The sequence below is a fragment of the Candoia aspera genome, chromosome 5 (assembly GCF_035149785.1).
Source record: "Candoia aspera isolate rCanAsp1 chromosome 5, rCanAsp1.hap2, whole genome shotgun sequence".
NCBI classification, from domain to species: domain Eukaryota; kingdom Metazoa; phylum Chordata; class Lepidosauria; order Squamata; family Boidae; genus Candoia; species Candoia aspera.
The window spans coordinates 80,958,539-80,986,263 of record NC_086157.1 but is presented as its reverse complement, the minus strand read 5'-3'; the positions used below and the strand labels follow the sequence as shown (position 1 = coordinate 80,986,263).

Below are 27,725 nucleotides of genomic sequence, written 5' to 3'. Positions count from 1 at the left end.
TCACAATTCTGTGGGATAGGTTTGACTGAAAGTGTTTTCCATTCTATAGATGAGATTCCATAGTATCTGACTACACTCAGGTTTAAATCGAGAACTCCAGGATTATACAATCATTGTACCCCTATGTTCCTGCTTCATTAACTAAGACTTTCATCTTGTTTGGTATCCAATCAGGATAGCTGATCCTCTTGTGTCTTCATGTATACTCTCTGAAGGAATACATTGTCAGCTGCATATTGTTTCAAAGGGATAATTACTCCCTTCAAGCCAGATTTAAGGTTGATTCACCAGGAGATAAGGATCCAGGAGACAGTTTTGTAAATAGATACCTGCATGATCATCAGTGATCAATGAAAAGAACTGTCTCCTTACAAAGTTCACAAAAAAGTTGTTTGAAATATTTATGTCTTAGGAGTTAAATTCATTCTGCATTTTAAATAGTTTATTTGGCAAAATTGTTATAATCCATAACTCAATCCCTTTTATTTCAATAAAGCTTGCTAAATAAGATTCTGTGATTTGCACCTGGGAAAAGGAATTACTTTTAGTTTGAGATAACTGCCCAAGAATCTGACACCAGCACAGAGACTAAAAGTTCAACAATATGTGGGCATAACACTATTCATAGATATATGGCTGTACACTCACTCTTTGGCTATGATCACACAATATGAATGACAAACACATTTTAGCCTTGTATGTTGCATGCCCCAAGGCTGAAGTGACTTTGGATTGAGAAGGTAACAGGCCCAAAGTCACCTAGTGAGTTTCTGTGTCTGAGAATGAATTTGAACACAGGTGTCTCCAGGCCTAGTTGAACCCCTTAACCACTGCACCATACTCGTTGATTTCATTATGTTCACATGTGTGTTAGGTGAGAAACACATTTTTTCCTCTTCCATACTATTCAACTGTTATTCAGATGAAACAGACTAACTTCTGTAGTCACATGCTTAGCTGGATATTTTTTATAAAATCAGACTGGTATTGATGTTTTCCTGATCTCGCGCCGTATCTCCTTTCAGTCACATAACTCAATTTCTGCAAAAGTCAGGCTCTAAATCTCCAGTGAGATGGAAGCACATGAAACTTCATTATTGTTTAGAACACTGCGCAATTGCAGGTGTTCTGATGAATGGAGTCCCACGTTCTGTTCAAAGCATTATTACAAAGTAGATCAGCTTCATATCTAGAAGTGCTGAAGTTTTTATTGCGTTTCTATTTCAGGCAACTGTTCCCTTGTCATAAGGGTGTCACAATCTGAACAGAGGGCATCATTTAGAGTGACAAAATGTTGTATAAAAATTACATCATGATTCAAGAGCAGATACGTAAATATTTTTGTGAACTGAAAAGTGCTGCCACTGCTGTATTTCATAAGCATGAATGGCATATTCTAAGGATAAATAATTTAAATTCATGGACCCACACCTTCTTTCACGAAATACCATTATATTAATGAAGACAATTATCAATTCATAACCTTACCTAATTAAATTTGAACAATGGCTCTTCACATGAAACCTTATGCAGTTCAATTTCCTGAAATTTTCATCCAAGGAAAAAGAAGAAAATACTGAACTAGTTGATGTCAGCAAGGTAATTTACCCCTTAAACAACTGAAGAAAGAATCTACCTTCTCCTCCCTCCAACTGGATTTTGAAACTGTGGATAATGATTGTATGAACTTTTAAGTCTGTATGTGGGGAAGGAATTCAGCAGCTACCTCAGAGTAAAATGTTGCTTTGTGTAAACTGTTTTCAGCATTTATATAAAGAGTAGGAAGACTTTTGGAGGTTGGGAACTTATATTTAAAGTTGGGGAAGACAAGGGATGCAGCAAGCAGAGTGATAATCTGTTTTTTGTTTGTTTTTTCTTTTTTTCTGGTAACTGTATTTTGGGGTCTATACAATAATTTTGTTTCCTGCTTCAGAATGATGGCAAACCATAGGCTGATTTTCAGCACTCATGCTCCTGAAATTCCAAATGAGCTCTGTGACCTGAGGGTTGGGGTCAGGACCACGTGAAGATTTCAGGATGCTGATACACCACAAATTTGCCACATTGAGGTGAATCCAAGTCCTGCATTAATTAAATTTACATTTAGCTTTCTTTAGTTGTTTTTAAAGACTGAAGGGGAATCTCTGAGTCCAACGAATAGAAATCAGGAGGTTCAAAGCCTCCTTTCCTAGAAGCCCTCTGTCAGCCCTTCAAGGTAGATCAGACTAGGAAACAAAGTTTATGAATGCTAATTCTAATTTTATTATAAGGTTACAGGAACAGAATCCTGAAAATCTGAATCTCACCATTATCTTTGTGAGAATTAGGGAGAGTCCTGTCTGAGATCTTTTTTCAAATTACATTTCTGCCTTGGACTCAGATTTATTTTATCTGACATTGTCTTGGTTGTAGCTCTTCCTCCTGTTGTTCAAGATTATTTCTTCTGCCCATTACAATCTCTGGAACTTTATTCTCTGGCCCTTCCTCCCAACTTCCTCCTTCCCTTCCAGATTCTTTTCCCATATACTATTGCCAAGGCAGGTTTGTTCCATCCTATACTTGTGCCTTTCATTTTTCCTATCCAGTTTCATGACTTTGCATTTCTCCTTGTTAAATTCCATACTGTTCATTTCAGCCTGCTGCTCAAGTCTTTCTAGGTTTTTTTTAAAATCTCTCTTAAAATATTAGCCTTTCCTCCCAGCTTACAAGAGGATTCTACAAAAATACCACACCCTTATGTACATAACCTAAAAGGATAGATGCAGGCTAATGTTTAAACATCGAGTTCTTTAATATTTACAAAAAAATAACAATTAGCACCACACAGAAGAATAAACCAATATTCTAGCACAGAATCCGGAGTCAGTGTTTTTACCTATTCCTACAGAAGGAAGCGTTAGTATTCAGGTAACCTAAAATGATTGGCAGTGTTACACTGCTAACATGTCACTCTCTTCTGTTTGTTTGTTTGTTTGTTTGTTTTTTAATGAAGTGGTTGAAAGACATCTGAAGCAGAGGAGGACACCTTCTGGAGAAGGTTACCAATTTGAAAGTGGAAAATGTACCATAGGATTTTTACTATTCAGTGTAGATGATCCCTCAGGGATTGAAGATGATGGAAAACACCATCCACAGCAGAGGGAGTAAGAGTGTATCAGAGGCATATATTAATGCAGGGTTTGGAATATCACTCCTTTTCTTCTAAAATAATTCTTCCTTCCCCTTTCCATATTGAATTTACATTTTGCTTTCTTTATTCATTCATTTTCAGATGTAATTTGTGAACTGTTTTCCTCAATAATAGTTAAAGAACAAAACTGAAACATTCCATGCTTAGCTAATACCATTAGTCGGACTCTTGCTATATTGTCATGATATTGTAAAATATACAGTAATAAAAATAACTTAAGCCCATACCATTAGGGCAAACTTTACCCATCTGGCACCCTGTACATTCCCATTATTCCATACAGTGAGGTTCAGGTTGGGCAAGGTTATCCTAGGACAGGGTTTCTCAACCAGGGTTCTATGGAACCCTAGGGTTCCCTGAGAGGTCACTAGGAATTCCCTGGGAAATCATGATTTATTTAAAAAATTATTTCAAATTCGGGCACTTCACATTAAAGAGGTAAGTTTCATTCTTTATTTTTAGTTTAAGAATGCTGTTAATGCATATATACAGGCCTACACATAAAACAAATATAATAATTTTGTAACTTCTCGCCTGTATTTGAGTCTGAACATGCTGGGGTTCCCCAAGGCCTGAAAAATATTTCAAGGACTCCTCCAGGGTCAAAAAGTTGAGAAAGGCTGTCCTAGGATGTTGTCAAGAGCAAACCTGTGAATAGGAACTAAAGAGATTGTACTCTTCAGATGTTCCCATGAATTCAATAAGTGTGCAAAAGGAGAACGTCCAAGGGTTGCTGTTTCAGAACATTATGTGCCTGGTCTCAAACTGCATTCTGTAGAAGTAGACAAGTAATCACAAATATGACTACTTCCAGGGATTCTCACATTTTTAAGGTTGTTTAATTAGGCGGAGAATAAGAACAAGCTAATTATAGATGACAGTCATGCTTGTTCATAAGCAGCTCAGACACAGATTATAAAACTGAGGGGCTAAATTAAGTTTACAGTATATGTGATTTGGAGATGTTACCTTAAAATCATGTCAGCTAAGAATAATAAAGGCTTAAACTGGCTTAACATCAAGTCAGACAACTAAGGTTAGGAAAATAGGTCACCAAGATGTTTTGCTGTCACTATCAATAGAAAGGTGTCCATGAAAGTGCTAATCTTTATTCATACCCTTTGCATTTCTCCCTTTAATTACTTCACCTAATCCTCCACACATTTTCAGCATGTTTAATTCAGAGCAGAAAATTTAGTGATTTTCTTCTTTTTTCTTGAAATAAAATAAAAAATATATTGTTGAATATTTTGCTAGTGCAGCAGCTTAAATACAGGGAATGATGTGTGAGTAGGATGAGCTGTTTGCTTAATATCTGTATGGTCATTGCACAGATCTTTTCCTGGCTGATTCAACAGCGGATACAAACTACTTTTCCCCAAAACCTGCTCCCCACCACTGTTTTTCATAGAGCTGTTTTGTCATCTGATGCAGTTTGGCTTGAGATATCATTTTTTCCCTTTAAAAGTGCTTTGCCAACTCTAAGGTCAGCCAGTTGTGGTAGGGTGAGCTTTCTTGTACAGGTAGTCCTCACTTAATGACTGCCCTGTTTAATTACCAAAGTTACAAGAACACTGAAAAAGTAATGACTGCCCTTGCACTTATGATCATCGCAGCATCCCGGTGGTCATGTGATTGAAATTTGGGCATTTCGCAGCTGGCGGCATTTACAACTGTTGCAGCATCCTGTGGTCATGTGATCACCATTTGCATGCTTCACAGCCGGCTTCCAGCAAGCAGAGTCAATGGAGAAGCCAGAAGTAAATTTCAAGTCACAGTCATGTGATGTCTCACTTAACATCCACAGGTGATTCACTTAAAGAACATGGTGGAAGTGACATTGTAAGTCCGGTGCAGTCACGCATTGCTTAGCAATAAAGTTGCCAGTCCCAATTGTGGTTGTTAAATGAGGACTACCTGTATATGTTGGGTGTGTCTCACATAAACTTTTGATAGCTGATAGGCAAGAAGTATAAACAATAGTTAATTAGGAGTATGAATAATGTAATATAATACTATCTAAACTTTGGAAACTAAGAAAGAGCTTCAGCATAGCCTGCCCAGGAAAGCTGCTGTGTAGTAGCCAGAATAATCTGGAGAGAGTTTGCAGTTGCATCTGGTTAGAAAAGGGCTCCAACAGTGGAAGGAATTTGAGCTTCTCTTCTCCATTGACATTCCTGTATTGAATGTAGTCATTTCTTCTTTTGTTGCCTTAGCTGTGAATATTTTATGTCAATACTCTACATTTAAAGTTATTCTTTTGTTCTGCTTTGTTCAGTAAATTATTTATTTCTTTATTTATTAAAGAGATTTATATGGCCACTCAACTCACTCACGGTGACTCCAGATGGCTTACAAAAATAAAAGCCCAGATATAAAACCCCCTACACCCCCACCTCCCCGGCAGCAATAATACAATTCAAATAAACCACTTGATGGGCTCTGCATCTCAGCTTCTACCTCATTTATGCTTTCATTGCCTTAGAAACCATGAACTTTTACCTACACTTTAATATCGCAAAACAAGTATGAGTTCCTGTCAGGGAATCTGAATGTACAAAAAGAAAATGAGGGATTTGTCATGCAGGTCATTATATCCTGTGTGTGTGTATTTGTCACGAGCACCAATGGTGAGCAGGAGGGGGCCCCTATCCAGGGGGGAAAACGCATGCATAGTAGCAAGGAGTTGAGCTGTCATTCAAAGAGACAGAACAGACCCACCTTGACTTTTGGGGTTTATCTGTCTGGGTTTTCTCACGCTTCTTCAGTTTGGTAGGATTTTCTGTCTAATGTAGCAGTAATAAAACACCAGAGACCTATTCCTCGTCTCTGCGTGGTTCCTGCTTGTTAGGACAATATTTATATGTATGCATACCATATCTGAGCTGCAGAATTTGTTCTGACCACTTGATGGCAGTAGAGGCTTTTCCACTTTTATGTCTTTCTATTGCCAGCTAGCAGTCATTTGTAATTTTGCAGCCCAGATATTGAATGCCTAGCCCATAGCTTTTCCGAAAGCATTGTGTAGCCCTCGGTTTCCCAAAGGTTGCCTGCCTGCCATCAAACATGTTTTACATATTCACACAACTCTTGAAACTAAAATAAAACAAGCTGTATTTTGTCTTAGCTTCACAAACATTTGCATAAAGAAAGTCCATGTCTATCTTTTGCCCCTCAAGATCTCACAAGTTCAGTAATCCAGTGTATGACTTCTATAAAAAGCAGCAACAGAATTATGTGGTCTCAAGAGTGATGTCATTAGTACAATCCTCTTGCCCTTTAATCACATGGGTCCCTTTCAAACATTTACAACATGAAAAAGACTGTTAGAGTGACAGTAACTGGGGAAAACCATTTTTACCCTAATATATGGGATTGCATTTCCTAGACCCAGTTCAATGTTTCTCTTGTACCATTTTAAAAGAATCAGGAATTTAGAAGAAGTTTCAGAATATAAAACTGTCTGCATCCAGTGCATCACTGGTTGTAATCAGAATGTCATGTCAATGGAAAATGGAAAATGTGTGTGTACAAAATTACCTAGACAGTCTGATTCTGAAAGCATTCTTCAAAGTCCTGGAAAAAAGTGAGCGGTTTCTCCACAGGAAGTCTGCAATGCTGTTTATAAGAAGAAATTTTTCAGGTGCAGATGATACCATAGTAGTAATGCTGTCAAACATACAGTATTTAACAGTTAAGTGCTATTTAAACCAAGCGTGGGTAATTTTTAGGATTATTAACTAATTTAAGGAAACTTAATCTAATAAGTGATTCAACGTGCATATTGTTAAGAAAGAAAGCATAATAGGTCAGAAGCAATGTGAAGAACCACATGATCCTTGGGATTCTCATATATTTTAGCTGGCATCATCTTGCAAGACACCCCTTTTTACTAAGCATCCCTCTTTTAAGATGTCAGCAGCCATGCACCGTTTTTATCAACTACTAACTTTTAAAAATCTTGGGCTATAAAAATATTCTGCTCCCCTGTTAATTAAAGATAACATTTTACTCTATGAAAACAGTTTTAATTACTTCCAGTACAATCATATAAATGTCAGCTGACAAGTAAATTCTATTGAGTTCACTGGCTCTTACTACAGGGGAATGGATATAACCCTGCAGCTTTATATAATCAAAATCTGCAATACTATTATTAGAACTAATCAAAAGGTCATAAAATATATTAACATTATGATGTTTTGCCTGATTCTAATAAATATAAGTGCAGGTTTTGATATTCTTTTAATGGTTTCCCATTGTTTTCAGTTACTCAGTTGATTGACTGATGTTGCATTTGTATGCACATATACCAGACAGTAAAACTCATTGAACTTAGTGGGATTACATGTCAGCAAACATTGCCCAGGAAATGTTCCAATTTGTTGTTTTTTCTCATGTATTTAAATATTACCTCTGTGGAATAAGTCTACAACTTTTCTCTGCCAACTTAGTCATTAGTACTGTTTGTTTGGTAAGTAGGACAAGCAGATTACAGTTTTCTTTGATTACTCAAGTTATTTTGGTATATGAGCATCTGAGGAAGACCATCTCTGACTCTGGTCAGATAAACGATGACAGCCACATTTTTGGTCTAATAGCTGTCCTTTTAAAAAAGGCTGTACAGAGCTTCATTTTATTTGCTTAGTAATTATTTGTTAACTTCATTCAACCTGGATGCCACCTGACTCCAACCAACTCTGGGCGGCTCACAGCATAAAAACAAACAACAAATATAGAAAGTGTATAACAAAAGCAATAACTAGATGGCAGAACTGGTCAATAAGGCAAACATGTCATACACCCACAGGGTGCTCTAACCACCCTAGCCTAAGACCTGGGAATAGAGCCAGGTCTTTAACAGAGGAACAGAGCCCTCCAGAATGCCATCAGGTTGGGAGCCAGCTGGCTCTCAGGGGGAACCTCATTCCAGAGGGCAGGCATTGCAACAAAGAAGGCAGGAGTCTAGGGTTCCAATAGATGGTACTGCTTGATCAAAGGAACTTGGAGTGCACAAACCCTGTTGATTCCAACCGGCCGGGCCAATACCATGGGAGAGAAGTGCTCCTTCAAGTAATCAGGCCTATGCCATGTAGGGCTTTATAGGTAACAACCAGCATCTTGAATTGCACCTGGAAGCAAAGTGGCAACCAGGGCAACTCATGAAGCAGGGACATCACATGAGGACACAGAGTCATGCTCATCACTGCACATGCCACTGCATTCTGGCCAGTTGAAGCTTTTGGGTGGTCTTCAAGGGCAGCCTCATGTACAGCATGTTGCAGTAGTCAAGCCCTGAGGTGACTAGATCATGAGTGACTGTCTGAAGGACCTCCCAATCTTATTAGTGTTGAACCCTTTGTGCATGTTTATGAATGTTCCTGAGAGTGGGAATCTAACTTGGGCAAGGATTAGTGAATAAGGTTTATAACGTGAACATAAAGAAGATTTATTTAAGGAAATACATGCCATGAATAAGCAGAGTCTAGAAATTGTCTAACTACATTCAACCAGGAGGAGGGACAGACAAGAACTCCAAGTGTGCATGCATATCTGTGAACAAAGGCAGAAGATCCTGAGATACCAAGCTCATAAACAAAGAATAGGCAGAGTGAAAGGAAATGGAAACAGGGAAAATCCCTCTCTATCAACACTGCAGTGCCCCTAGTAGTCAGCAGGTTGTGAGGTGCTGAAGAGTCATATTTCCAGTACTGTACTTCAGAGGGGCATTTTGTTTTGATGAAGCTTCAAATGAAGCACTTTCTTGAAGCAAAATGGTGAAGCACAGCAGCAGAACAACATAGCCATGATGTTTCTCTTCATTTGAAGAATGTGGTTTCTATGCTTGCACAGCAACTACTTCCTTTGAGGCAAAGCCCCAGATTGAGGCCAATCAGCTTTGCCGTCATGCTTCTTGAAGTAGAGTCACATAAAACAAAGCATCAGATGGAAGATGATCAGGGTATCACACACGCCTACTCAATATGCACCATGACTTACATTAAATCTTTCTGCAGTTTAAACGTACAGAGATAAAGACTCATTGAAAAGTGAGCAGTCTGGCCACATAAATGTAACTGCATGTATATTCAGCTGTGCAGATCTTCAAAAGTGCATTTGCCTTCAACAGAAATTCAAGTAGAGTTCTCTTCTGAAGGGGATCCATGAAGATCAGGTTCTGATCTGCAGTATGGTACAGCCATGCCACTTCATTCATCTCCACAATAGCAGCTTCTGTGCATATGCTACACATACTCAGAAGCTGCTTTCTGTTAGGTAGATCTGCCAACTGTGTCTGACCAAACTCACCTTGATTTGATGTGATAAAACTTTGTGAAGCAATCCCCTCAAGGAGATATGCCTCTAAGCTAAACAAAAATACATACACCAGACAGCTTTTAAAAATATTTTTTGTTACACTTTCATTGTTTTTTGCCTTTTTTTAACGATAGACTGTTTTATCAAATTTTATTTAAAGTAGTATTCTTTTCGTATCCTTCTCTAGGATCCTTTAAGATATTATGTTATATATATAACATAATAAGAAGTAATAAGATGCTGCTGACTGACTATATTCATAAACTAATCAAGATAAACTGTGGTTTCCTGAGTTTGGGATTAGCATGTTTTATGAATCCATCCACTGATGTTTAGTCGATAAATTCTGGCTAAAATCATCATAAGTCAGTGCAATGAGGCAGTGAAAATTATCATTGTGTAGTGCCCAAGCATTTCAGCTGTGAGTGCTACAGTCTCAGTTCAAATTTTATTGAATCACACATTCATTAACATCTGATTCAAATATTGTGCTTAGCAACACTTAATTTAACTAAGCTTTGCCAAATAAGTCACAATTGGCTGGTTCCCAGAAAGTGGACATGGTACACATAGAAGTCAATGACCAGGAGGGCTCTTAGACACTGGAAGTGGGAGAATTCTAATGAGACCACATCTAGTCAGAAATGTTAATGTTTCCTACTGCAGATTAAGGTTGCTATAGTAACTAATCATTTTGGCCAGGTGAAGAGGTTGAATTTAATTGTCTCCTTTTCACATGTTAATGGTTGAATCACCTGGGGGGGAGAAACTTGCCCGGACTTGTTTTTAGCAGATGTCAGTGACAGAAAATCCACTTCTGGGATTTTAATTCAATTTGCTGGATCTAGCTTAGGCTGGCATTCTAGAAAACAAACACTTGTTGCTCTTTCCACTGCAGAAGCAGAGTTTTATTCTCTAACACAAACCTGTAATGAGGTTATATGGTTTAAACATTTGTTAAAAGACATAGGCATGGAAGTGAACCAGCCTATAACTGTTTATGAAGATAATCAAGCTTGCATTGCTATGGCAAAATCTGAAGCCTGCAAAAATAGAACAAAACATATCGATATTAGATATCAATATATCAAAGATATGATAAGCAAAGGAGAAATAAGGTTAAAATATTGTGAATCAAAAGACATGATTGCTGATATTTTAACCAAACCTCTTCCTGTACCAAGACACAAAGAGTTGACAAAGCAAATTGGTTTGCATCTTAATCTGTAGTATAAAAAGGGGAGTGTTAATGTTTCCTACTGCAGATTAAGGTTGCTATAGTAACTAATCATTTTGGCCGGGTGAAGAGGTTGAATTTAATTGCCTCCTTTTCACATGTTAATGGTTGAATCACCTGGGGGGGAGAAACTTGCCCGGACTTGTTTTTAGTTTCTTTTTCTCTTCTGTGCAGACATGCAGAGAGTCAAGCTGCTCTCACTGAGAGCCCAAGACACTTAAATATGTTTTGCTTTCGTTTTGCTTTCTGTAAATAAATTATTTTTATAGAAATGCCTGGTGTGTGTGACTTTTCTGATCTTTCCTGGGCCAAAGGCTTTCCCAGCAATCTGCCAACAAGAAACACACACAGAATGAGTTTAGAGGCCACCACTTGTGTCTTTGGGCAAATTAGGAAACTCCCATGGATTGAAGCCTAGGTTCAAATCTCAGGATAGAAGCAGGAAATCACAGTTGGTGTTATGAAAAGGTTGCCTATGAAGCAATTATTGTTGGCAACTGGTTCATGAAAATCCCATCTGTACCCCCAGCAAGAAAGCAAAAGTAGCAGGTGTCACTACTAGAACATAAGCAAAAAGTTACAAAAGCAGGAGGAAGATGAGCAAGAGAAGGATGCTATGGAATTTCTACTCAGATCTAATTAGTCTGGGAGACCAGCCAAGAAAAGAAAAAGCAGTGAAGCAGGACTGATAAGGCTCCCCTTAGTAGCAAAAATGGGAGGTGCTGTGGGGCAGTGGCTAACAATGAAAATAAGTGGGTAGAGCATTCTGTTTGTTTGTTTTTCCCCCTAAAAAAAGAGGGAATCCTGTACAAGTTAGAACAAAAATGGAGCTGGTTGTGGTTCTACAGAGTTTCAGATCTGATTTACTGAGACTTATCAATGAAAATCATTTTTCAGCTTGTATGAGACCAAAAAAAATAATAATCACCTAATGGGGCTTAGAAACAGATTGGTCAGATGTGACTGAAGAAATGGAAATGCATTAGCAGCCCTAACCAGAGCATTGGCATATGAAACCCAAGGGGGAATAGGACAAGGCTACCATGGAAGTAATCCCTTTGGTCCTTGTGCCATTTTCTAGAATTGCCATAAATATAGTTGAACCATACCCAAAGTCAGCTAAAGGGAACCAGTCTTGGTGATCTGTGACTGCCCTAGAAGATACTATGAGGGAATGTCCTTGCACTTAGTCCTTGCAAGTGAATGCTGATGCTGTTCACCAGAGTTAGTTATATTTAATGAAATTCTAACACATGAGGGCCCAAACTTTTCATTTGCATTGCTGAAGCCTTTGTATGAAGTCTTGAGAATAACTGGGATTAATTCTTTTCCTTATCATCCTCAGAAAAATGGACTGAGATATGAAATGTGACTCTAAAAACCTGGTTAAGTTTGCACAGGAAAATCCAAAGCATTGGAATACTCTTTGGATAAAGCAAAGTGTCACAGGTTTCTACAGCATTTAAGTCCTTTTGAACTGTTGTATGGGAGAAAATTTAGAAAAGTGTTGGATGTTGTCCAATCCACTGTATCATAACAGGGACAGATTCTTTACTGATGTGTTTATCCTCTGGATGCTGAAAATACCAGTTCCTTCTTGATCACAGAATGTGCTTGTTGCTTAAAACAAGAGCCACCAGACTGCTGAAGGTACTAAAAATTCTGAGGGTTCTTGCTAATATTTAATATTTTTGTTTTATAAAATTTCTTATAGATAATATTCTTGATCTCTTTTCACTGTTGTTGCTATTATTATTATTAAAATAATTAACCTATTAATCTAATAGCCTATTACATTCTTTGCAGTTAGTGATAATGAGTTCCATTAGATTAATACCGTTATCCGGAACAGGTCTTAAGTGAACAGCTAACTAATCTAATTTTTAAACTTTTCTATTTCTTCATTATCCCCTGCTTTCTGCCTTCTTTCCTGATGGAAAGTATTGGCAAACTTGAAAGCCTGTAAATTTCTTTATGTACTTTTGTCTGTTCAAGGTATCCACCTATGATAGGTAGGTTTATCTACCTTTTTATCTCAGTTATTATCAGGGTGTAGAAAGAAACCAGGTAGAAGATTGTGCATAATTGTGAAGAGAGCGAATCTTGACTGTCTTCTTTCTGTTGAGTAATTGAGCTTCTACTGAAAAAGGGAAAGGAGTATTATATATCTCTGCAGCCTATTGGCTTGATTCCAAAATCTCATGCAATGTATAGAATTATCTCCCCCAATATTTCCTTATCATGATTTATTACTGCAGTAAACAATTGCAGTCTTCCTTCTGGTTGGGGATCATGGGAACTGCAGTCTAACACCCCTGGAGGTCAGCCCTTTGGCGAAAACCGAAATAATGGTAAGTTTTCAAACCCTCTCCTCTTGCAGTATTTCAGTCCCAAAGAAAGGTTTGTTAGGGTTCATAATGTGCTTTCACGGCTGAAACTGAATTTTAAGAATCTGAAGATTCTATATTTAGTGAGTGCTGATAGTATGTCAGCATGCAATATATCATATGTCTTTGGATCATCTATGAAAAACCAGAGTCTTCAGCTGAGGAATAAAGATATTTACTTTCATACCTGCAACACTAAACTTTAGTAAAACAGTTAAGTCAATGAGGAAAAGCAATTGAGCTTTTATTTATGGCTATTACAGCCTACCACATTTCCTGTTTGTATCTGTAAGGATTTAAACTTGAATTTTAAATGCCCAGATTAACTCAATGTTGAGCAGAGAAAAGTCAGTTCTTGAGTCTCTGACTGAGACCTATTTTTGTTCCCCCCCTTGTTTTATTTTTTTTTTTGCTGAAAGCGCTCTTTCTGCAACCAGCAGGAAACTGAAAGGTAAGTACTTTTCTTTTACACCAGCAATTTAAAGTATCTTTTTAAAAGCCTATTCAAAAAGTTTACAAATTCTACAGGTTGTGAAAAAAAACCCAATGTCTATTCATTATGATAATCTTCATAAATCTTATTTTATCTTTAGTTAAGTGGAAATAAACTTTAATTAATATTTGTTGGGAAGAATTAATGTTTGTGCTCAATAATTATTACTTTATTCAAGAGATAGCTGTTGTTTCTTATATCTTTTGGCTTCTGAGGCCTATATTTTGAAAACTAAAAATCCAGCTGACTAAGTTTTGATTAATAGTCATTTAGGGAATCCTTTCAAACTTACCTTAACAGGGCATTTCTGTGTTTATGCTGGTTCAAGGTTATTCAGTCATACAATGGATTTGCCTTTGCTAGAGGGGAGGGCTCCAGAATTTTATTTATGTCACAGATATATACAGAAGAATGTTTGTTCCAAGATAAAGGAGAATTATAATTCTGAAATATAAGTTGCCTTGCCTTTGAATGATCTTGTATGGAATAAGAAAACTATAAACCATAGGCAATCTCTTAATTAAAACAGTTGATATTCCTGGAAATCTGGATCCCCTAACATGATACTTCTCGTAAGTAGAATGCAATCTGCAATCTCATGCATGTCTACATTGATTCAAGCCCAATGAATTCAATTAGATTTATTCCCAGATAAGTGTGTATAAATGAGAGCAAGTCTGGTGTACTCGTTAAGGCATCAGGCTAGAAGCCAGGAGACCGTGAGTTCTAGTCCTGCCTTAGACACAAGCCAGCTGGGTGACCTTGGGCCAGTCACTTTCTCTCAGCCCTAGGAAAATGGCAAACCACTTCTGAAAAACCTTGCCAAGAAAACTGCAGCAACTTGTCAGGCAATCTCTGAGAATTGGACGTGATTGAACAGATTAAAAAAAAAAAGCATGTATAAGACAGCAATCATTCTAACTGTTTTCATACATTAACTGTTCAAAACATACGGAATTTTTACTCCATTTAGTTTGTACTGTTTGTGTTCATTTGTATTTTCTTAATTACTTTAGTACCTTTGAGATTTCCCCTCCTGTGATATGTTTGTAAAATGGTATAAATTGACAGTAAAGGTTGTAAGTTAGGAACATTACTGGATGAAGTAGGCAATACAATCAGTTACTGAGATGAAATATTCTACTCTGTGTATTCTTTTTTCAGAAATTTGTGTCATTATTCCTCTAAGATCACATATTCCAATGGTAATAGGAAAGGGATGATTATAGATATGCAGTTAAGAGAACATTTCAGCAGTTTTGCAAGTTATATTAACCCCACCACATCTAGAAGGTAACAGTTGGAGAAGTCTGATTAGATTGTATTAGAGCGGATATAAAGGGAAACGTGAATGCATACCTATTGTAGTCTTAATATAATATTTGTATAGCAATAATGTCCATGAAGATTTACTCATTGGTGCCAGATTACATTCTGGCCAGAATTTGAGAATGATGGGATAGTTGTTTTTGATAATATTACATATTACATATTCTATACTCTATAAAAATAGAATAGCTACTCTTGAAAACAAAATGACTGATATGAGTGATATTGTACGTTGTAGGAAAATACTCTGTTCCTACAAAGATTATTACATTCTATTTTAAACAATTCTGTTATTTCAGAAAGGGATATCTAGCTATTATCTAGACCATAGGTACAGTATACATATCAAAGCTCTAAGCAATGTTGCTCCAGAGCGCCTCTAAAAGTTTGTCTCTCAGTAATTTGAATGTAATAGAAAGGAAATAATTAAATACATAAAGAATAATCATATGAATGGCATTAATTTTAATTACAGTAAATCAAATTAAAAATTTCTCCTGTCTTACGTACTTCTTTATCTTGACCCCACCTACTTTTTAAAGTCCAGTCCTGCTGACATACAGTACCATCCCAAAGCCAAAGCCATCCCTCCACCTGAAACAAGTTGTGCACCCCGACCCACTGCAAATCTTGCAGAATATTAGTTTCAATGGAATAGTGTTGGTATAACAGCATTTCTTGTTGCGACATCTTGCACTTTTCCTGTAATATTATTTCTGGGAATCAGAAGATGTTAAGACTGTAGTGTGTGTGTGTGAGAGAGAGAGAGAAAGAAAGAGAGAAAGAGAGAGAATAGAGAGTTTAAAAAAATGTGGCTTCTGCATATGCAAGGACAGGATGGATCCCAGCCACTGGTTATCATATTCTCATTTTTATGATTATTTATTTATATGACAACCTAGTGCTGGTGTACCACTAAGGTTTACTCTCAAACAGTTAAAATTGAAGCATTAAGTACATTTATTTAAGTAAATAAGATAAATGAGCCTATTAATAAGGTGTCAGCCTAGCCTCTTCAGGCTGAGGGATCTAGAGTTTATGTGCAATCATTGGAATAGTTAAATCGTTTTGGTTTTAATGGGATTTTATTGGAATTTTACCATGTATTTATTTGAGTTTTTTTTGTATATTTATTCTGTGTTGTAAACCACCCAGAGTCCCTCTGGTCAGAAGAGATGGGCAGTGACAAATTTGATAAATACATACATACATACATACATACATACCCCTGTCTCTTGTCTTGACCCTAACAACTGAGCTCTGTTAGTTAGAAATAGTCTTTCCATTGAATTCTATGGCACAAAACATGTGTTGTGGGATATCATGACCTCTAAGATATCCTGGGCCAAAATCCTTTGAAGAACAACAACCTTTTCAATTGTGTCCAGAAACCAGCTGGTAATCAGCACTACCTTTGCTGGACAGGTATATTTCACCACTGTACTGCATTCTGGACCAGACTTTTAACCACTTTCTTCCAGTCTGAGAGATACAGTAACTCAAAAGTGTGCTGGCATAGTTTGCTTTGTCTTGGCATCCAAGTGCTAATCTCCTTTGATGATGAGGCAGCAAGTGCCCAAACTGCTTTAGTGTGGAATAAGATGAGAAAATCTATTGGTGGATTTCCTGAAGTGGGAAAAGCATCTACTACTCACTGCCATACTATGGGATGGGGCTGGGACAAGAGGTGAGCTTTGACAGTTGGCAACCTCTGGGCTTGGTTATCTGTCAGAACTTGATCTGTGGAGTGGGTTAATTTCCACTTTTCCTACTTTGCTGGAGGCTCCCACTCATCCTGTGGATCAGACCTACAGCCCACCCATTCCACTAATCTCAGTCTCTTTTGCACTAATGCTCTCGTGCTTGTCTCTTTCTCATGCTGGGTCTCTCACTTGGTGTGTCTTGCATTCTTGGTGGCCTGTCTCTCATATGCTTTTCATTCTGTTGTTTGCTCGGTTCTCTTCGCCTCTTGATTGTTCTCTCATCTATCTCTTATTTGCTCATCTTTCTTGCTTACTTTTGCTCTCTTAAGAGTTTTATTCACTCACTCATTTTTCTGGTTCTCTCTTGTTCATCTGCCACAGCCTCTTTTAAAACATCTGATAGGCAGCCCTTGACTCTACCCCAGAGGCATGTCTGGCTTCAACCATTTCCAGTATGCCTGTCAGTGAGGGCAGAGTGTTTTTTAACATGTGTAGATAAGCAGTCTGTGGAATGCCTGGCCAGGGCTTTGCGATGTGCCAGGCAGGCATTACACGGGCAGATACTTGAGCTTCCCCGCTGCCTAAGCTAAAATGGGCATGGAAGGAAGTTGGCAGCAACCGCAGAGTAGTGGCAGTTAAAAGTGGCTGTTAGGAGTTGGGCAAATCATAGCCTCTGTCGCATTATTATCATAATTGCTATAGAAATGCCACAACGTATACATTTAGCAAGGCTTGTGATGGGAGAAGATTAAATGCAAAAGATGCTAAGAGTAGGGAAGGGAAAAATGGAAAGCTGACCAGTGGAGTAATAGGAAAAATGGCGCTCCAATCAGTGCTTCCACAATCAGGGACATCTGCTGCAGAGATCACTGGCTTCAAAACGGCAGGCACAGCTGAGTGATAGAAGCCTTGCCCCTTTCTGCATGTGTGCAATGCTGTGCCACACATTAAAAGGGTGGGACTTTGATCTCCCTGCCATGCTTGCCACTGTGAAGCCAGTGACCATCACTGCAGATGCCCCGACCACAGTCCTCACAGTTTCCGCACTGCATTTGTTTTTGCAGTACGGGAAAAGGCTGGGAACTGTGAATTCAAAGCAGCAAACAGCGATGGTTGAAAGACACTAAAGCACTTTGGTTTCAGGAGAGAGGGGAAGTAGGACAAAGTAGAAATCCCTATCAGTAGGGAACTATTTGCTCCATCACTGCAGAGAGAACGTTGCAAAGCTGCCTTTGCAGTGTTTTCTCTGAACCAGAAGTTAATCAGCATAGCTGTTGAAGACCGAGTTTACAGCATGGTGGGTACACAGGCATGAGTTACCAATCCTAGAATACATTTCACTGAACTCACTGTTTTGTTTTTTTTAATGTAGACATGCTCAATATTCTTCTGTGTTCTCCTGTATTTCTCTTTGTTTGTGACTGACATCAACGCTCCCTATGTTTTACTTATTATTATTATTTTATTTATTTATTAAATTTATATCACCGCCCATCTTTCCCAATGGGGGTCTCTGGGCGGTTTGACCTCCAACCTGAGTTTTGGAGAACACAAAAGAGTGATAATTAGTTTGATGCTTTTGGATCGTTTCATTGAGATGTTCCCACTGATATACATAAACTGTTTTTAAAAGATGTAAATTTGTCAGCAAATAAAACAATTTTTCACTTCCCTGAACTTAAAAAAGGTGTAGAGAATATCTTACCTTTTTTTTGTCATTCATGCAATGGTTTCAAAATTTCTGGAAAAATGGAATTACAACTTCTCTCATGCATTCTTCATGCAGCTTGCAGAATCAGCACAAACATTGAGACTTAGCAGAGTTTTTATTTCCTATGGTGTCTATCTGCTCATTTTTAAAACATTCCTGAAGCAGGATTTGAATCTTCTCCTTACTTTAATAATTATATAGTATTTGTTAACTGGTTATGCCTCACTATTAGAGATATGGACATACATTTTTTAAATGGATGGGCAAATAAAATTACACATCTCAAATGGGATCACATAAGCACATACACAATTGCTTATTCAACATTTGAACGTATCTCATATACAGTATGCATCCTTATCCAAAGCCATTAGAACCTCTCAAGAAAAAAAAAAGTTAGTGTCTATATGTTTGTGAAGTTCACAACATGGGTATAAATTCTAGCATGTTACGTAAATGAATGCTGAATTGCAAACTTTAAACAAACAAAGTTCTTATTTTTGTTTATATTTGTTCTCTTATTACAGGAATGGGGGCTGATCAGTGTACCATTTGTTGGATACCACTTTCTTTTGTAACTGTAATTATGATAATTTCTTTACTGAAAAATATTTCATACTTCTTAAAAGACAGGAAACAAAAAGGTAAGGAAACCAGGAGGAACAGATGTAGAAGAGAGAAGTATGACGGTTAATAAAAATGTTTTCTTTTCCTATGATAGAATCATTATTTGCCATAGGACCTACAAGTATTAATATTACATATGAATAACAAAATAGTCTGTTTTTTTAGATCAAATGTGAGCAAATACAATTTCAATTAAAAGTTATTTAGGATTAAATAAGTTAGCTGCAATTCTAATATACAACTAAGCAAAGGGAGAGGTGTTAGCTGAATAGTAGAGCATAGACAACAGGTTTACTTACATACACAACTGATTTACCTCTGGGATAGGGAGGGAATTATAAACATAGTACAATGGTTTTTGACCAATGGCCCTCCTGATTGTTGCTGACAATAACAATATATAGAGCACTGTAGCTTCTATATCTTAACATGAACCTATACTGTACCAATATTCTGATCTGGTGTAAGTCAGTCTGATAATATAATTGGGAGGTAGTGAGATACTGTAAGAATATATATTTGTATGTTTGAAGACTTTTAAATTAAACTAAGCTTTTCATTAATCTGAGTAAAATGACAGCAGTGAACTATTGAAAATACAGTCAATTAGATTTGGAGGCAAGACAAAACAAGAAATGCAACAATTTCAACTAGAATAATGTAAGTTGTAAATTAAAGAAATAGCAGGAAGTGCAGTTTCACTTTCATCTGCAGTGGAATAAAAAGAGAAATGCTTTATCTGAGCTCCAGTGGCGAGATCAGTAATAGTGATGCTAATTTTTACTAAGCCCACATTAAAAATCATCTCAGATCACTTATATTTATACTCATAAAATATTTTAAGTTGTGATTTAATAAGAAGCAACTCCCATTCCAACAGTAACCATGTTTTCCACTTGTTGAATGCTGTGCCTTGCATAGTCAGAAGAAACTGAAGGCATTTGACAAGTTCAAATCAAAAAGGCAAAAGGTTTATACGATCTGAAGAGAAACCAGACTATCACAATTCAAGCCTTCTTTAGTAATTGACTGCTATAGCATAATGACCGTTGAAGTTGCTTCCTGTTTACAGCAGTTTCTAGTGATTATCTAAGCTCCTGAATTCATATCACTTTATGCAGATACCTTTAGCCATTGTGAGCTAAAGAAGAAATTCTATAGCCACTGCCAGCACCACCACCACCACTTCCACCCAAAAAACATAAATAGCCCAGGTTATGATCTCTCCAACCTAGAGTTAATTAAAAGAAAAAAAAGGATTCAGCAAAATTCAGAAAATTTGTGGAACACTGCAGAGCAAAGGTACAATACTAAATATACGTATAGTATACTGTACATATACTGTATTTAATTCAATTTCTTTTTGTCATAGCATGGTTATAGAAAGCACAGAATGGGAATAACAAAACAGTAAGCAAAGACATGAAAGGCATGAAATAAGAAAAGGAAATAAAGGTCAATGAATTTTAACTCAGTATCGTTCACTATCTCTTTCCATACATTTTTATCTTTGCACACAATCCTTACTTCCACCATTTGTATATCATGCTTCATACATTGGCATTTTGTTTTTTATTCTTCTCTTTGTCTCTCTCTTTTTTAGAATTGCATTAACTCCAACCAGCCCCATCTTTCTTAGTCTTCCCCTTCCTCTTGACCCATTCATTCAGTCCACATTCATTCAGTACCCTATCACTTCTTTTTTTATCACACAATCTTTTAAAGTACCCCACTCTTCTGGCATTCAACTTTTATGTTTGTCTGACATACCCAACTTTCATTTCCATGTAACAAAGTGAGTACAAACACAGTCTTATACACAGCCATTGCTTTTTTCAGCAAACATTTGTGCCTCACATGTTACCCACTATCTTTCCACTAGCATTTATATTCCTTAACATTCCTCCATCCATTTATCATCTTTCATAAATATTCTACCAAGGTACACCCATATCAATATATTTGCTTTTAGTTTTTTGCCATTAATTTTTAATTATTCATTTCACTTTCCTGATCAAAAATAATTACCTTCGTCTTTGATATATAAATGTTCATATCTATACTATCTGTTGCATCAAACCATCTAACTTTTGTGGCAGATCATCGATTCTCAGCCAACAGAAATTCTGCATCAGAACTACACTTATAACCACATTCCCAGCAATACATTTCTGCAAGCATTCCTTATATTTTTTTCCATAGATAAACAATCAAAGAGACATTACATATCCTGTCTTCCTTTTTGCTCAGTAACATTCTATTTATTCTCACACTTGCTTATTCTTACCATCTTCACCAACTAACCTTCAGCTCCATATCTGCAGTGAACATTGCATAATTCATGTCATAAATCAACATACAGTACATGCAATCAGCATTCTTGCCATACTCATACATTTCTCAGACTTGCTGAAGAGGAAAAAAAATACAATCTGCGTATAGGACAATATTGCTGGTGTCTTTATTTCTTGAATGCAGCTCTAGGCTATACAAGTGTATAGAAACATTTTGGACATACAGTAACAGAAGCTCTGCTCTATACACTTACAAAGTGGTCTACATGCAGTATAGAATCTATATGCAGTATAAATACTGGATATAACTGGAGCTCTGCTCTATCCTGCATATAGACTCTATACTGCATAAAGACTGCTTTGTACGTTTAGCAAAGTAGAAAAAGGAAGAAGAGTGGAGAGGGGAACAGAGGACATAGGGATAGTTCTGGCAGAAGGAAGACCAGAGAGAACATAGACATTAGAAGCAACAGAGAGCGCTGAGCAGTACCAGGGATGTAGCAAAACCAAGGAGACATATCTGTTAGAAGTGCATGGTGGGAAGGGGGAGAGCTGAGACCATCCCATCTCATATTTGGAGTATCTTTATAAAGAAATAAAGCAGAAATAAATATATTTTAAAAAATCTTAACATCTTTAAAAAATAAGTTATATAGAAATGAAAAACACCTGTTTATTTTTAGTTTTGCTGATTTCTTCAAAATATTTTTCAGGCAAAAATTATGAAGATTATAATGAATATAATCCAAGGTACGGCAAATGTCCTTTTCTTGAGGTAGTGTGCTTGTGCTGGATCCATGCATGGAAAGACCTTTATCCAGTGTATTCTAGATCATAATATATGTGGCTGCCAACTGATGCATTTTTGGCATCCTTCAACTCCAACTGATTTTTACATTGATCTTTAAAATGGGAACCTAATTTGCTGGAATTGGTAATAATATGCTGGAAATAAAGTGTCACATTCAAGCATCCCTTTATTTCCAAGAATATCCTGGATACTGCATATATCCTAGAAACATTCTGAAAAAATAAAAATGATAGTAGGTTGCAGTCATTTGCAGTGTGTCTTCTTCTTTTTAAATGGCCACATCTACTATGGTAGCCACTTGTGAGCATGCCCATAACATGCTCTGAAAATTTCAATTGTTCTGAATGGGCCAATAAGGCTGTGACTGTCTGTCTTAGATGTCCCTATAGTCAACTACTGATCAGTGGAAAAGAAACAATTTTCACGGGCCTTTCATATTCCATGATTCTATGATTCCTATAGACTCCCATCATCTTCCAAGTTGCATCAGAAGGTTTCTGCAAACATACTGAGCAGATTTTCAGGGAGCTGCTAGAAATTGCAGAGGAGAAATCAGAAGAAACCATTTTTACAGCTTCCATGGTGGACATCATTCTATAAATGAAAATCTGGATATTGGGAGCCAATCTATTATTTTTAGACAAATAGTTGTTTATTTATTTATTCAAAAATAAACAGTCAGAACTCAAGTAAATGACCTAGTCATATAAATCACATTTTCTAAACCAATTATGCATATTTTTAATACAATGAATCCACATTAAGTTTCTTTTTTAAACTCTCTCACACTCTTTTACAGCAATGGTGAATTTCATGCAGAAGCTTGTCCAGTTTATGACAACCTTAATCACTACCATCAGGATATCCTAAGTAAGCTATAGATAAAGTTGTCCATTCATTGCATTTAGAGTCATATAGCTAACTCAAACTAATTCTTGTAGGCATTCTCTTTCTTCCCTTTCTTCTTTCCCAGAAGAGAACGTTGTAGTTTACAGACTGCTGAGGAACTTAGTAGCTCACTCTTATTATATATAAAATATAATTAAGTTTTGGAAAAGTTTCATAAATTTCCCATCTTTAATCAAATAAAGTTAGTAACAGATGTTCCTATCATTTTAAAAATGATTTTAATATTTATTTTTAATATTGCTTATATATTTTATATATAGATACATACATTCTGTGATCAATGATCCATAAAAATGAATATAAAAACAGTTAAATATATGATAATCAGTGATGCATTATTTGATGACTCGTCTTGACTGCTGGTATTGAAAAATTGCCCACAATATTAGTGATGCTGTCATTACAATCAGAAGGTAGAAACTTTGTATATCAAAGATCTGTCTATCTGGAATGTTGCTGCAAGATAAGTAGAATAAATTAATTCTTTAGATTCCTATAAAAATTATAGTATAACAGTACATGACTGATAGTTTTGATTTCTCATGAACTGCATGGACAAGTCCATCCAAATAAAAGTTTTTAAAGTATCTACCCAGCAAGAAAGTGGATGGCATAGTACTATGCCAAGCTCCAAAACAGTTTTTTCTCAATCTAGGGAAAGTGAGAGATGTCAGGTATTTAGCTGGCACAGCATAGTTATAACTGTTATGCAATATGGTATTTAAAAATTAAAGGTTGGTGCAGAACTTTACATCATTGCTAATAATATTCAGTAACTATTTTAAAACATTTTCCATCAAATATTATTTTCAGATGAAAGCTGCTATGAGCAAATGAATGCCCATTCCCCTAGATCCACCTCTGATATACAGGTTTGTACAGGTTTGTTTATATAAATGCTAGCTTGTAAAAGCTATTTTCAAGGCCTCTTTATGCTGCTAAATGGTCTGTCTGGGTGTTAACTATTCTAAAATACTGAATGTCACCAGCAAAATTTTGGCCAACTTGTTGCTTAATTCCAGTCCTAGAATATTTATAAAACTTACACAGTATCAGTCCTAATACAGATATGTCACATTTATTTATTATTCCATAACAAAATTATGGAGGCAAGAGTTCCAAGACATAACAGGTAGGGTAACATGTAGTTACAGTGGTCAAGACATACATAATCTATTAAACTGATTCAGTGTCAGATGACCTAGTTAATTACCTTTAACTATGGATCTGTGAATTCACACTTGGGTTGTGCTTGAACAAGTTCATTTGGAACCATCCTGAGCTTAAGATTCTGATAGCAGACCTGTTCACTCCACAAATACCCTTGAGCACGGCTCTTACTTACTCCTCAATTCCCAAGATCAACTTAGCTAATCTGTGAGCTGGGAAACATAAGATGGGTTGTATGAATTCATAGACATCCATTCAAAGAACAGTTATCTATTATAGATAACTGGTGGTTTCTGTGATTTCACACAGATGAGTGACTAGCTAACTGTCTACTTGGCAGGGTTTCCATTTTCAGGATATGGAAATTGGACAGGAACCACTCTGCCAAATTCTGCTTCATATTCTGCCATAAATTTAACCTAATAAAAGTGAAGTAGTGCAACTATGTGGTTGCCTTGCAAATATGGACAATGGCACATGTACTGAGAGTTACCAAGATTGCCAGAGCCTTAGTGGAATTACCTGTGAGAGACTTATCTCCTGGCTATCTCATAATACAGCAACACTTTTGCAATAACCCATTTATAGAGATGCTACAAAGGCAGTTTATAACCCATATAAGAGCCTCAAAACACAATAACAGATGAAAGTGCCTTCAGAAAGAATGCCTTCTTAATAGAGGTAGGACATTTTATCCTATGTTTATCATGCTGTGACTATTCAAGAAATGTTGGCAGGTCTCGAGTAGGGTGGGTGGGTAGGATAGAAGCAGGAAGTCCTGCCCCAAGTAAACGGAGACATGTGAGATCAAGATGTAGAACTAGCTCATCCAAATACAGAGTAAATAGGGAAAATGAGCTGTTAATGTATAGTTTTCTTGCATAGTATGCCAACACAATAGCAGTCAAAAATATAATCTTCCACAAATGCATATGGAACTAGCAAGTAACTATTGGTTGAAGTGAATCAACAGTGAACTCCATATCAGAACCAAGTATGGTAGTGACAGAAGTATCTACATTAAGCTCTTCATAATAATCTTAATCAATGGATGCAAAAATAAGGAAATACCAATAGCACGTCCCACACAAAGTCAGTGTGGACAAATCTCAATCTTTTGGGTTTAACAGGAAATTGAGGGCCCTAAAGATAGTGGAAAAAAGTGAGAAAATCTCTATTGGCTAACATCCATCTTCCAGCATCCTTTCCCAATAATTATAAGTTATGGAATGTGATGTGTGAAAGGTGAAAGGTCCCCTGTGCAAGCACCGAGTCATGCCTGACCCTTTGGGGGGATGCCGCTTTCGCTACGTTTTCTTGGCAGACTATAGCGGGGTGGTTTGCCATTGCTTTCCCCAGTCGTCACCTTCCCCAACTGGGTACTCATTTTACCAACCTCGGAAAGATGAAAGGCTGAGTCAACCTCAGCTGGCTACCCGAGAATCCAGTTTCCGCTGGGATCAAACTCAGGTCATGGGGAGAGTTTCAGTTGCAATACTGCTGCCTACCCCTCTGTGCCACATGAGGCCCTATGGAATGTGATAGTACTTCATTAAAAAGTCTAAGTGTGAACTGCATGGTTAATTTTTTCCAAATCTGAACATTATATTGCATCACATATTGTTCATAAAATAAAAGTTATATATTTTAGCAACATGAATCTTGATATGCAGGAAGCTCAAGATCACTCCTAAAAGCATGACAGGTTTGATGAAATTCAGTAAAATTTGCTCAAAAGATTGCAATTAAAAAATGTATTAGCAAGGAGAATGATTTTGATGGGCAACTCAAATTAAGAAAAGGAAACCAATATTAACTTACACTTTATGATCCTGTTCCAATGGATTCAGAGAATGGATCCAATGGAGGCAGAGAATGCAATTTCCCACTGTAGAAATGTTGAATGAGTGATTAGATAAGGGAGGAAACCAGCTGAGGAAAATTTCCTGTCTCCAAGCAGCCAAATACCTAATTGCACATATATATTATCATTTTATTTAGATGTATCATACAACTGAGTTATTTTTACTGTTAGTTGTTTACCATCATAGTGAAAGAAATAACATGATCAATAATATGAATTGTTTCTTTTCTGTAGCAGACAGCTGAACGCCAAATGTGTTATGCTTCCCTTGATCACAGTGTCAGAAGGAAACACAAAATTCATCCCCAAAAGAAATATCCTACATTAGAAATGGGCGAAGATCATCTTACCAGAAGCAACTCCACACTGTCTTGCATTTATCTCAACAGTGAACAACTCAGTGCTGAAAATAAGTTGTCTGAAAATACTCCTCATGATGGTTCAATCAGAGTGTTTGGTTTAAACCACTGTGCAGATGATAGCACCTTTTAGTAACCAAATAGCTTTCTCAGTATAAACATTCACTGAGATAGCCAATTGCCAGGTTAGATAAACTATTCTGTGAACAAAATAATCTGTGCCACCGAGTGCTACAGAGAGACAATTCATATGGCTTCTTGAGACTTTTTATTAAATTTTGGCCACCATGTGACAGGGTGCTTACAAGAGAGAAACTTGCTTGTTCTGTCCCCATGCCAATTTGGAGCTGGTTATACCCTCCACCTGGGTCATATATGAGTAGGAGCCAAATTAGCCTACATTAACTAGAGCACTAGAGCATGCTAAACAGGCCCGATTGTCAGGAACTTAAACAGTTACGTACTATGAAGCAGTTTTATTCCATCAGAAGATTAGAACCACCAACAACAATTTTGCTAACTTCCTAAGGAAAACTTACTCATTCAGCTCTGCTCAGTATAATTATAATTTACCACACTGCACATGTAATAACATCAGGCAATATTTAAGGTTAATTAGGGAATGATGTATCAGCTTTGATTCATCTAATTAACAGTTGTACAGCTAGCAAATGTAATGTTGGCATGTATTTAGTTTCCTGCTAGTTAAGAACTGCTAGAGTCAATCCCAATTACTCAATGAGTATGTAATGTCTTGAGCATCTGAATTAAATGGTCTGTAAAGAAAGTAGTAAATGAGGTATAAAAATAAATCTCCAAGGAAGAATTTGATATTTTTCATTGTATTTAAGTGATTGCTATTGACTTTTACACCGTTTTATAGTTTATTCTATAACAAGCGATATTCTTTATTACTCCCCAGATATACCTGTTCAGTTCAGTCCAAAGCATTGCGTTGTAATAAAAACTGCCTTAACACATTTGAAATCCCATGATATAGACATGAAATTTGAATTAAGCACATTTTATCCTATTGAAATGAGTGGGTGACATTTCAAACTGGCTTTTCTGGATTACTATCAATGGTAGCCTTTTGTTGCTAGTGAACAGACTCAAGAGAAGATTGGTCCCAGGCACTTGTCCAGTTTCCCAGGCACTTCCATGAATTAAATATTTAAATATGACATTTAATTTAATTTGACATGTACTTAAACAACTAATGCCAAAACATGTATTACAAGTAATCCTTTCTCTAATTATTTGTTATTTAATAATTATATGTTATGTTTGACCCCTAGAACTACACAAATTCCAATGCGCATC

The 27,725-nt window shown here is 36.8% G+C and overlaps 1 protein-coding gene across 2 annotated transcripts; it reads left to right on the top strand.

Annotated features, from left to right (window-relative positions):
* The first annotated feature begins 13,575 nt into the window (after positions 1-13,575).
* On the top strand, positions 13,576-27,462 carry LOC134499055 (T-cell receptor-associated transmembrane adapter 1). Of its 2 annotated transcripts, none has more exons than XM_063305571.1 (6): positions 13,576-13,583; positions 18,896-19,012; positions 22,003-22,039; positions 22,900-22,970; positions 23,823-23,881; positions 26,281-27,462. In XM_063305571.1, exons 2-6 carry the CDS (start codon positions 18,898-18,900, stop codon positions 26,533-26,535), a joined length of 537 nt encoding a protein of 178 aa, XP_063161641.1. In that variant the 5' UTR covers positions 13,576-13,583; positions 18,896-18,897; the 3' UTR covers positions 26,536-27,462. The 2 variants fall into 2 exon arrangements, with proteins under 2 accessions (XP_063161641.1, XP_063161640.1); XM_063305570.1 differs by having other exon boundaries at positions 26,278-27,462.
* The last annotated feature ends 263 nt before the right edge of the window (positions 27,463-27,725 follow it).

Coding starts and splice junctions, on each gene's coding strand:
- LOC134499055 (XM_063305570.1), top strand. CDS start 18,898: ATGGGGGCTGATCAGTGTACCATTTGTTGGATACCACTTTCTTTTGTA. Junction 22,040..22,899: donor TATAATGAATATAATCCAAG/GTACGGCAAATG, acceptor ACTCTTTTACAG/CAATGGTGAATTTCATGCAG. Junction 22,971..23,822: donor CTACCATCAGGATATCCTAA/GTAAGCTATAGA, acceptor TATTATTTTCAG/ATGAAAGCTGCTATGAGCAA.